General features: G+C 46.0%; 1 protein-coding gene and 1 non-coding gene across 2 annotated transcripts in view; one reads left to right on the top strand and one right to left on the bottom strand.

Annotated features, from left to right (window-relative positions):
- LOC115316947 overlaps window positions 1-12,046 on the bottom strand; it is a 32,503-nt gene that overhangs the window by 8,690 nt on the left and 11,767 nt on the right. The window contains exon 3 of the mRNA XM_029976498.4: window positions 6,924-7,083. Within this exon, the coding sequence (XP_029832358.2) occupies window positions 6,924-7,083 (160 nt within the window). The remainder of the gene's footprint in view (window positions 1-6,923; window positions 7,084-12,046) is intronic.
- Trnak-cuu lies at window positions 3,057-3,129 on the top strand. Its single transcript has one exon. It is a non-coding gene; the product is annotated as a tRNA-Lys (tRNA).

The raw sequence follows: 12,046 nt of genomic DNA, 5'->3' as shown, positions 1-12,046 counted from the left end.
TTTTCGGCATGCGCTACACCAGGGAGCGCGGCACTGGCCTCGGACGTGTCCGACTTGCCTGCATCGCAGACATTGCGGTGCTCTGCCTGGCACGGAGAGGACGGCGGTTCCCAGAATCTTGACCTGATGTGGCAAGCTGTCCGCAGTCACCCCTTCGTTCAATTCAATTGATAGTATTCTTGTGGTCGTTTCTACTTCTTCAAAGTCGAAGTAGTGCCACTTGTCTCGAACGATGCTTTTTTTATTTTTCCAGACGTAGAAAAAGGACTTGCTACGTTTGCATCTGGGACGCTAGTTCGAACCCAGTGCACCTTCGTGGAGAGCGCAGTCTTGCTCCAGTCTATTGTCAAACATCTTGTTCTTTACTTGGATCTCCCGGAGCTGCAGCAATCTTTCTTTTTCTTTGGCAGAACGCACTGTGAGCAACCACACATGATTGTACTGGAAGGCCCCAAGCGAAGCTAGCTCGTTTGGGTAGATGATTTTCTTCAAAGCAGGACCGAAATCGTCGATGCGGTATGGCCAGGCTGATGGGTCCCCGTGAAGAATCAGTGAGTTCTCAAGCAGCTTACCGTTGGGTAGAGGTGGCAGTAAAATCTTGTACTCCGTTGTACTTGGTGCAGAGGGGGCAGAAGCACAAATGGTTTCAGAATATTCCCGGCTAGGCTTAGCCATCGAGATTTCCTTTATGGAGCCCATTTCCAACGCAGCCATTCAGCTCGTCGTCTTCTTCGAACTCCAAGCTAGCCGGGCGAAGTGACAAAGAGCAGGTTCAGAGAAAAGTCGTTCTTTAACGTCTCACGTGCCTGTCATCCTTTCGTAGAGGAATACTTTTCCGGGCGGGGAATATTGCGGGACAGGTGAAACTTGTCAAAAGGCAAACACGTGGTAATAAATCTTCTGTTTGTAGTCTTATAGTGTTAACCGGGTGGTTATCATTTAAGCACGTTCTCGTTTCGACCTTCTCACTTGGCCCTTCTCAAAACAACCGTTCTCAAAAAGATCTTCTCTCTTGGGCCTGTCGCATTCGGTCCTTTCCCGTTTCGTCTTTCGCATTCCAACCCTCCTCATTTGGGCCTGTTCTCGTTTCGCCCTTTTCACCTGGCCCTTTTCAAAACAGCCATTCTCAAAAATATCTCGCCTTGACCCGTTGCACTTGACTCTTTCTATACCAAAATCGTATTTTTAGGGTAATATTAATACATTGATATAATTTGTGTGTGTGTGTGTGTACCACACTACAGGCATGCTCTCCCTGCTAAGGATTTTTTAGCAGTGCGTCGAGGTCGTCGTGAAAAGCTAGCTGACAATAAGTCGAACCAACTATTTATCGCAGCCAGATCATATTCCGAAATGTCACGTTGCTTGAGGTCTCTCGACTTGGGACTATGCCGCCACTTCTGCAATGCAGTGGTTCTCAAAAAGGGGGGGGGGGGGTCTGCGAAGACATCCTAGGGGTCCGCGAAGCCCTGTCTCATCAGTCAGACACGGCAATACTAGTTGTCCTTCTTCACGCTCAGAAGAAACGTTCCAATTTTTGGGTGAGTACTCTCGTGTGTATGTCAATGAGATAAGTCTGCTCTACACTAGCAATTAGTTATATCCATTTATCAAATCATTATTATATTTAACCTATACCTTTCTATTCCCTTCACCCCGAACGGGGTCCTTCATCATCTCCACCTTTCTACAAGGCGTCCGCGAAGCACCAATGAGTGACAACCGCTGCTATTATGTATGCTATGTTTGTTCAAACAAAGTTCCCAAATTAAATGTTCATCGCTTTTTTTTTCTCGTTTCCATAGACGAAGGGAAGCAGGCGTCAATGTACGATCCTCAGTGCGTAACTCTACACATAACATATATGATATATCTGATGGTATGTTGGGGGCCCAAGCAAGGTAAGGCTCATCAACAAAGCCGCGAAGGGATAACGACGTTAGAAGCATGCCGAACTAGTGCCATTCGGTCGTAGCGCGAACGGGCGAAATGAAAATGGGTCCAGATGCGAAAAACACGATTTGGATCTTATGAGAAGGTTCAAACGATAAGGACCAGATGAGAATGAGTCGAAATGTGCGAGGTTCAAATGCGAATGGGACGTTTTGAGATACACCCGTTTTAACCATATTAAACTGTGTTTGACCCTCTAGTCAATTTGTACTGAAGTGACAGTAACTAGAACGGCTCCGAGCTTTCCAGCACTAGTTTGACTCGGTCCGGCATTTTATTAGACGGGCCAGAATTTTGATGACACATTACCAAATATGTTAAGCTCGATACTTCATAAAAATAACGCAATATACTTCAAATTCCAAATCCTTATAGCAGACGATGCACAATTAATCAAAATAAAAACGCACCCGCCACTGACCTTTCTCGCTCATGTTGGTCCGGCCGCTTGACGGCATCACTTAACACCGTTACACCAATTTCTACGCTAAATCTAGTGAGAAAATTGTTGTCGCGTGACCTGACGCAATGAGACGTCAAATCACGTGACGTGTAAAATATTTTTTCATAAAAAGATAAAATGCATAAGCAATCCATCTCATTGCTTTTACTGCTCGTATGGAAGAGTCCAATTGAACAAATATACCGCATTGTTATTCATCAATATCCTCATTCATAACAAATTCAGGGACCTAAAAAGTGAGTCAAGAGAGAGTATCCTCGACATCAAACGTGTGCCTATCGTAAGCGATGAGATTGAGGATGTCAGCGCTGCTGTCTGACCTTCCACAATACTGATTTATCAATAACGCTACACAGCGCTCCCACACTTGATCAGCTTCCAGACTTGAGCTCAAAAGCCCGGAACCATTCTAGTTACAGTCACTTCAGTACAAATTGAATAGAGGGTCAAATACAGTTTACTACGGTTAAAACTGTATAAGGTTACGAACCCAAAATTTATTTTCTTGTGTTTGCCCTTTGCTCAAGTTTTTCCTGTCAAACAACATTCCCCACCCGGAAAAGTCTTCCGCCACTAAAGTACGACAAGCACGTGAGACGTTTAAGAACGATCGTTTTCTGAAAATACTCTTCCCTATCTCGCCCGGCTAGCTCAGTCGGTAGAGCACGAGACTCTTAATCTCGGGGTCGTGGGTTCGAGCCCCACGTTGGGCGTCAATTTTTTATTTCATTTTTTTTGCAATCATGGTGCAAATTATAAAACAGTGATGGCGCAGACAAGCTGGTGTAGATTTACCTTTCTCTTGAAAAACTTGAGACTTTGTGGAGAACGAGAAGTATCCAAGGTGGAAGAAAAAAGAACAAAATGAGAGGAGGCAACGGCGTAATTAAGATGTTGCTTCTTGTCATTCTGTTTCGTTCTCTTCCGTTAATCTTTTATGCTGTCAGAAGACTACCCAATAAATATTTTGTTATAGTGAATACGTGCAATAAACATCAACCCGAAATCCTCCGTTCATTTGCCGTGTGAACCCGAACGCCTTTAGATACAGGTACCTATAGCTAAGGGACCTAAGCTACAGGTCCTTTAGGCAGCCCGTGTGGATGGGGTATTAGTCTGCCTCAAGGGGCGACTAGCCTCTCCCTGGGTTCTGCAGCGCGAGCTTTCGCTCCACGTGCTCCGAGCTGGTGTGCTCTAGGCCCAAGGTCGGGCAGTATCGCGATACAAATGTATCGCGATAGTATTTCAGAAATACATTTCGTATCTGTATTTCTGTATCGCGATACATTTTTTGCACCAGTATCTGTGTTTCTGTATATTTCAGAAATACATTTCGTACCTGTATTTCTGTATCGCGATATATTTTTTTTCACCAGTATCTGTGTTTCTGTATTGAAATACATTTTGAATGTTTCTTTGTATCGCGATACATTCAGTGTGAAATGTATTTCGTTACATTTCTTGAAAAATACTCCCCCCACTCCTCCTCCCCCCCCCCCCCCCCCCCCCCAAAAAAGAAAAAAAATCCGATCGCATTTTTTTTATTTTTTACTTTTGAGGGCATTAGGGTCAAGGAGATGCTGGGGCATTGTTACCATGCATGTTGACCAAGGTTCCTTCCGATTCTCCTAACTATTTTTCTATGCGTCCTCCTCTCTCTTCTGAGAAGTGTTGCGTAGTCGGGGACTCAAACCAGGTGGCGTGCCAGGAGTGGAGTCAGAGCATCTTCTGCCGCAGGTCCTTATGTAGGGATTTCTTGAGTCATTGTTTGGTGGCATTCAATGCCCGCGGCTAACCGTCTCTCTCGCCTTAGCGTACACAGTACACCCAGCCGGCAAAGCTGAGTCACAGTCTGTTGCAGCACGAGTCTGGCAGTGGTTGACTTGAAATAGTATAGGATGACTCACGCACTGAAGTTCAACACATATTCGAATGCGTCTGCGACTGCGCCCGTAATATTGCACGGCTCAAGGGTACGTCATCAGCCGACTTGAACGTGACCCGCTGCTCTGGTGATCCGAAACCCAGAAAGGAGGCCAGACGTGACCTCGCTGTGCCAACCCAGACTTTGTACACCTGCAAACTCGTCTCGGGCGCGCTGTTCCTCGGAGAGCTCGCACCTGTGCCGGCAATATCAGGCCGCAATTCACGAGGTCTCTGTTTGGATGATGCTAGGCGAAACTTGAGGACTTCAATCTATGCGTCGGTGGCGGAGGGTCGGCAGGAAGGACCTTCACAACAGGGATGCCACCGTATCGGTTTTTCAACCGTAACAGAAGATAAGACATGTGTTCCAGAATGCTTCAGGTGGGGTCCACTATTCTCGAAAATTCCAAATGACACTGCCTGCACCATCTTCAACGACGTAACCTACAACGAAAGTACGTATTGTCCTTTCATACAGCAGCGTGGTAAAGTTTCATGCTCAAGGCCACCCCTACGGATTAAGAGCAGCAGTTCATTCCACCTTAACGTCATGTGATCGATGTTGACAGGGGCGTCCTTATTAGACAGGGGCGTGGTGACGTTTTGATGGGATTTAGGATGACATATAATTTATTTAGAGGTCGAAGTCTTTTCGCATCCCTCGGCAAACAGACAGGATGTCAGGGAAGGGACCGCGGTCAGTCCTTGATGGAACGTTTCTTTTGAGCCTATTGAAGACTCCTCGTCGTCCGAAACCATTACCTACAATGCAAAGTGCCAAGCCTAGGGGAAAATAATTTCGAGATCAAAAACTTCCACTTCCAACTTCAAGTTTCATTTTATTTGGCGTCTCAAACAAATTCGAAAAATGTATTGCAGTATCAGTATTTCTGTATTTGTATCTCTGCCCTCCCAAACATGTATTCCTGTGTTTGTATTTTCAGATACTTTTTGCCTGTATTTAAAATGTATTTCCGATGCGTATCGCGATACACTTTTACAGATATATTTCAGTATCAGTATTTTAGCTGCTATTTAAGTGTATGCCAGTACTTGTATTTCCAAATACATTTCTGAGTATTTCTGCCCAACCCTGGCTCTAGCCCACTTGGCGGCCACCGACCCCCCCCCCCCCTCCCTTCCTCCCCATTCCCCCTCCAACCCCCCCCCCCCCCCCCCCCCCACCACCACCACCACCACCATAGGGCTCTAAACTCGTCAAAGTTGGGGCCGAAGTTCACGGAGCGCACCGATTGGACTATGACGACGATGACTTTGCGCTTTTGTCGCCGGCGTCCAATCGGCGAGCTCCGCGAACTTTCAGCTACAACTGTGTGTTTGACGGGTTCAGGGCCCCAATAAAACCTAGCTTCCCTGGTCGAGACAGTGCCCGCGCTCGCTTTTGCTCGTGGTCATATATTTTCTCTGAAAATGGTCCATTGGAGACAAAAGAACATACTTTCCTACAGGCCGCAGTGCGGGAAGTTTACTCCGCTCATCGAAAGCTAATTTCTGTATTGAACGGCCAAAATTCAGTTTGTTGTTCGTTACGCAAATGGAACTGAGCCAATCAGCCCTCTCTTGCCTTTTTGGCAGACTTGTACAGTGTAGTACATATTACAAGTAATAAAATCACGAGGAACTAATTTGTCGTTGCTCAGCAAAAGCGCGGCGCTAATCTGATTACTTATTTTAAAACACCGAGAAGGAAGACATACGCCACTGTCCTCCACATAAAGAGGTTGTCCGCCTCCTGTTCTCCCCGTGTTTCCTCCTTTAGATCATTCGCATTATTAGGACCTTACCAAGTCATAATGTCATGTGGTGAATACCGTAGATTACACCATCTGCGCAAGCTCAATACTTCGTGTTTCTCTTGCAGTTTTTTTTTTCTCTCGCTTAATTTACGATTTGCGGGATTTCGTGGGAATGAAATTTCGCGATCGGGAGTGGTACACACTGCAGTCGGCAGCGTGATTTTGTTTCGTGGCATTTTTTAGTTTTGACATTCGTAACAGTTAGGATCTCGCCAAATCAAGCACTAGCTTGTAGTACTTCACTGCAACATAAAGTTGTCTCGTGCTGTGGCAGGAAAAAGAGAGCGCCCAACGTGGGGCTCGAAGCCACGACGCCGACATGAAGAGTCTCGTGGTCCACCGACTGAGCTACCCGGGCGTCGTGAAAAATCGTGAGAGCGATGTTACAAAAAACTTGTTTCGTTTTTTTTTTTTTTTTTTTTTTTTTTTTGATGGAGGGTGGGTGTTTGATACCAGCAGCTAAACCAATCACGCAGAAAAAAAAAAAAAAAACGCAGGATCGCGGCACGATCATTTCGCGTGCATGGTTGAATCGGTGATAGCTAAGGCAGAAAGACGACGATCGCCGTGAGGACGCACTATTAGAGAGTTTTAGTAGATCGTTCCCATGGACTCCGATAACGATACCCGATACTCCGCCACCGCCTCCCTTGCGCATGCATAGTATCGTTATCGGGGCTATCGGAGGTATCGGAACGATCTACTAAAACTCTCTATTGACGCCGCTTGATCGTCTTGATAGGATCGTTGGCTGTGTCTCTTACTTGGTGTAGAGGGAGAAGTTGACGAGTCCGTAGCCACTGCGGAAGGCCTTGAGCTTGACGGGGCAGTGGTCGTGGGCGCGGCAGCAGAGGTCGACGGCCACCTGCGAGCCCAGGTCCTCGTAGGAGGACGCGATGTCCCCCAGGCCGCACCACTTGGTGCCTGTACGAGACGGAAGGACAACGGGGTTCTCGGGGGACGTTTGGACAGGGAGTCGAAGGGGCAGAAACGGAGAGGCACGGAACACTCCCGATTTCGGATAGGTATCTGTGCTTCACGCATCTCGGGTGGAAGTTGATTTATATTTGAGTATAGATCAGAGATTGATGTCTTGTTTTTTTCATCTTTCCTCTAGAAAAAAAGGCTTTCTTTCTATTGAATGTGTAGTGAAAGTTACTAGACTGCACATGGTCTGCCTTTTGCTTGTCTTGTGAGCACTGGGCGAGTACTAACGGATGATTGTCCTGCCCAGTGGTTATATATAAAAAGCTTCGCGAACCTTGAGCTTACCGCAAATGAGACTTTGGTTCAGTGTCTGGTGCTCTATCGTAGCCATTATTCGTTTTTTTTCTTTGTTTCTTTTTTCATTCTCGAGCTAGGTGAGACAGCTAATGCGAACAACGAAAAGAAATGCAATTAAAATAACGGAAATTCCACCAGTCAATAATTTAAAAGTACCCAATACTCCTGCAAAAAAAAGCCCGCCCACGCACACACCCATGCACGCATACACACACACCCCCCGCGAACAGACGCATACACAAACACGCGCTTACACACATACACAAGCGCGCGCAAGCGTACACACGGGTACTTGCACACACGCACACAGGTACACGCGTACTCTCACACGCACAGACACGCGCAAGCACGAACACACAGACACGCACGCGCCCACACATACACGCGTGCACACGTACATACACGCACGGGCACGCACGCACGCATACGTACACGGACACACGTACGCATACATTCGTACGCCCACATACACGCGCACGGACACGTACGCGCGTGCACACACTGATACGCATGCGCACACACACGGGCACACGTACGTATACATACGTACGCACGCGCGAACACGGACACACGTAGGGACGAACGCGCGCGAACACACACACTACCTAAGCGTTTATGACGTGCATGAAAGCAGTCAAAATAACTATAAAACAAAAAGACTAGCTTGGGCCACATAAACCTATTTGCTTTAGATCCGCGCTCGTTCTGCCTTGGAAAAAAAAAAAAGATATATATATATATATATATATATATATATATATATATATATATATATATGTATATAAAGTACAGTTTAACGGTGAGTCGACGCGCGAGTAAAGGAGCCAGACAACCTTGAAAATAATTCCGAGGCTGGAAGCTCGAAATTTGAAGAATCCCGACTTAAAGGTCAACCACCCAGGAAAAAACTACAAACCGCACATACCTTCAAAAAAAAAAAAAGAAAAAAAAAGTGAGAGGTTTGACGAAAGTTTTTTTCCGGAAACGTACCTCAAAGCCTGGGGTTCTGTCCAAGGTCACAACAGGACGGAAAGGTAGGAAGCGACCCCTGCCCCTCCTCCTTATTGCATCGCCCTCGCAAACCTCGCTCTCCGCCTGGCTTTTACCTTGAGGCCTTGACCTTGCGCCGGTCCAGTCAGCCACGTTACAAGCCACCTGGCTTCCTTCCGACCCACACTGCTGCTGTCTCTTTTTTTCCGGCAACCTTCCACTTTTCCTTCTGCGCGCAGCGAATGACCCGGCTGTTTTAGCCTTAGGGGGAGATTAGCCCCCGAGTTTGAGGTATTAGGTAATACGCAGCTTTCCAGGATCATTGTTCGCGTTGGGCCCTCGCTGTAAGCCAGCAGCTAATCCAGCAATACCTAAGCCAAGATCGAAAGCCAGGTCGTGTGTTGTCTCTAGCCCGTCATTCGTAACTTTAAAAGAAATCTGAAGTTAAGCCTTTACCGTGAACTTCTAAGAACGTACGACACAGAGAGTACGTCCAGGCGCGTATGCTTTCCTCGGCAGAATAGATGTCCGATGTATGCGTTTACCTCTCCGAAGGTCACGTTAAACAAATTTTGGATACGCAAAAGAATTGGCGAATAGCAAGGAAGGCTCACGTATAGTATAGGAATGTCACTTGCTGCGCGTTCCTCAGGTAAGTTACCCATACGATCCATTCAAAAATACCTTAACTTCAAAAAAAAAAAAAAAAAACCACAAGGAGACACGGTGAAGCGCCGGTATTTTTCATGCGGTTTTCGATACCTTTATTATTATTATTATTATTATTATTATTATTATTCACAGCGAGCAACTATGGGAGGACTCTGTTTGCATTTTGAGAGCTCATCGTGTTCGTAGCTTGTTCTCGGCCTTGGTGTTACAACCTCTATCATCATGAAAGTGTCGAGTTATGACCGTTCTCCTACATACGTTGTTCCCGAGAGCGCCAGTCTGGCGAAAGAAACTGACAGTCATTCTGTAGCGGGGTCAAACATAAAAAAAGAAGAAAATAAAAAGCACCTTATGGCTTTTTTTCTGGTGTCTTTTGTTTATTTCCTTCTTTTTGTTCTTCTGTTGGCATTTTGAGTCTGCATCGTTGGTCCTGGTTTGTTTCCTGTTCTGTCACTCGGACATTTCTGCTTCAAGTTTGCAATCGGTGCAACTCTATGCTGGAGTGTGGCGATTCCTTTCCCATAAAATATTCCCGCAACATTTTTTTTTATCGAAAATTTTATTTAAGATAAGGGGTGCAATATACTAAAAATTTTAATTATTATGAAGTGGCAAATATTACCTATCAAATGGTGTTTTTTTTTTTTTGCGAGATGCCAAATCACTTTAAAAGTATTTAAAATACATGAACTTGTGTAGAGTATGTGAGATAGGCACAAGTCTGCCTCAGCCTTAATTGTCTTTATTCATTTCTGGATAAATATTGAGTCTCGAAAGCGAAAATATAGGATTAGAGTGACCAATACCGCCATGATAAGATGCACGACTCGTCATCTGCTGGTTCCTGAAAGAGCGGAACGTTCAGATAGGCCAGTTGCTGCACCAGATTCTTCCAGTGGGCTCACTCCAAGACGAACTAAACCATCTTGACATGGGGCAATGAGCGCCCCTCCCCCCCCCCCCCCCCCCCCCCCCCCCCCAAACACACATAAACACCCCTTCTAACAAACAAACTCATCGCGCGTTAAATTCTTGTTAAAAGCTACTTCAATGAAAACTCTATCTGTACAGTGCGCTCTAAACAATCTCACGCTTAACCTCACGCTAACTGCCAGCTTCAAGTATGAAACGCATGTCCTTGAAACTTGAATGACGTTTTAGGCACCACGTAGTCAAGAATTAGCGTGATTTTTTTTAACATGAAGCGTTCTTTGGCTAGGTATTCGGCACTTGTTATATGTTTCAAGCAAAGAAGCTAAGTTTAATGTCTAATAAAGAGTTCATACCCAATCTCAAGCTTGTTCGCCTTGTTTATTTATTTATTTGCTTTCTTTTAACCGAGTCCTGTTATAATTAGAGCCTAATAAGATCTCGCTCGCTGAATTTGTGACAGTCAGCATGAACTTCATGGAAGATGCGCTCTGCTTGCCCATTTATGAACACCCTGCAGATATCTCGCACAAGGCATGTTACCCCCCTCCTTCCCTTCTCACCCTTCCCTTCACCTTCCTCACCCTCAGCCCAGCCCACAGCACCCCCCCACCTCCCCCCCCTCCACCCCCACGAGGATGGTACCGACTGTACTTCGGCCCGAAATGGTTCGCTATCGGGACAATGTCTTGCGATCCACAGCTCCCATTCATATCTGCGCGTATTTTATTTACCCATAAAGCGGAACGAGTAGGTTGGGCTGTCTCGCATTACTCGATCCGTCTGGCGGCCTTCCGTTTGGCAACACCTCCCGCAATCCAAGCGAATTTCCTTACGCAATCCGTTTGGCAACATCTCTCGATGACAATAGCTCTCATTGCTGCTGCGATCAGTGTCGAAGACTCCGACGAAGCGAGACATGCCGTAGACGTCATTGTCTCGACAACGCGTGATCGAAACGCGGAAGGTAAACGAGGAAGCTGAAGCGCGAGACGGCCGAGAGAGCCAAGTCTGCGAGTGCAAGCAGATGGGACGCCGCGCGCGGTGGACGAACTACGTCACCGAACCACCCAACATGGCGGCCTTCTCGAATGGGGTGGTCACGAGGGTCCAGCATATAAATCGATTTATCCACAAAACTATAGCACCATTTATAAAAAAAAGATTTATACAGGAACCTACAATGGGGGTCCTGGCGCTTATGGCCTGAATGTCCAACAAGACTGAATGTCCAACGAGCCTGAATGTTCAATCGGTCACGTGACAGGCGAGACGGAATGTACAACGAGACGAAAGATCCAATCGAGACGGAATGTCCATCGAGTCTGAATGTCCAACGAGACGAAAGGTCCAATCGAGACGGAATGTCCAACGTGCCTGAATGTCCAACGAGACGAAAGATCCAACCGAGACGGAATGTCCAACGAGCCTGAATGTCCAACGAGTCTGAATATCCAACGGATATAGAATGAACCTTGCAAAGAATTTAGAAGACATTTCTTTGTTGAATTGTAGGATTATTGATAGTTACGGCGGTGAAAAATGCGTTCGATGAAATGGGGAACCAGACATTTCGGTGCGGAGATATCGGTACGCGATCATTTCGGTATGTGTTCGCTTCGGCACCGGGCTTTTCAGTACCGGGATTTTTGATGCACGGCTGTTTTGGTGTGCCGCTGAGCTTGTCAATCTGACGTTGCCTCTGTGAAGTCTCCAAAATTAAATTAAAATTAAGCTCGTGTATTTTGCACACATCACAAACCCCCCAAAACAATGTATTTATTGTTCGTTTTATATACCTAAATATAAAGGTGATTTCTAAAGTTAAAAAATGACGTTTAAAAGGTCACACATGCTACAAGATAAAAGACCGAACTCGTTGACCATTGACAATGTCACGCGTTTTATTTTAGAAGGGTCGTTTCTCTGGAGCGGAAACAAATGTGGGACCCACGAGAGTTTTTAGAATCGTTAATCGTGCTTATCCTCAGCCACAGTTTTTCCGTATTGT

The sequence above is a fragment of the Ixodes scapularis genome, unplaced genomic scaffold (genome assembly GCF_016920785.2).
Source record: "Ixodes scapularis isolate PalLabHiFi unplaced genomic scaffold, ASM1692078v2 PGA_scaffold1__304_contigs__length_218370807, whole genome shotgun sequence".
Lineage (NCBI taxonomy): Eukaryota > Metazoa > Arthropoda > Arachnida > Ixodida > Ixodidae > Ixodes > Ixodes scapularis.
This window is presented reverse-complemented; position numbering and strand designations above follow the sequence as displayed.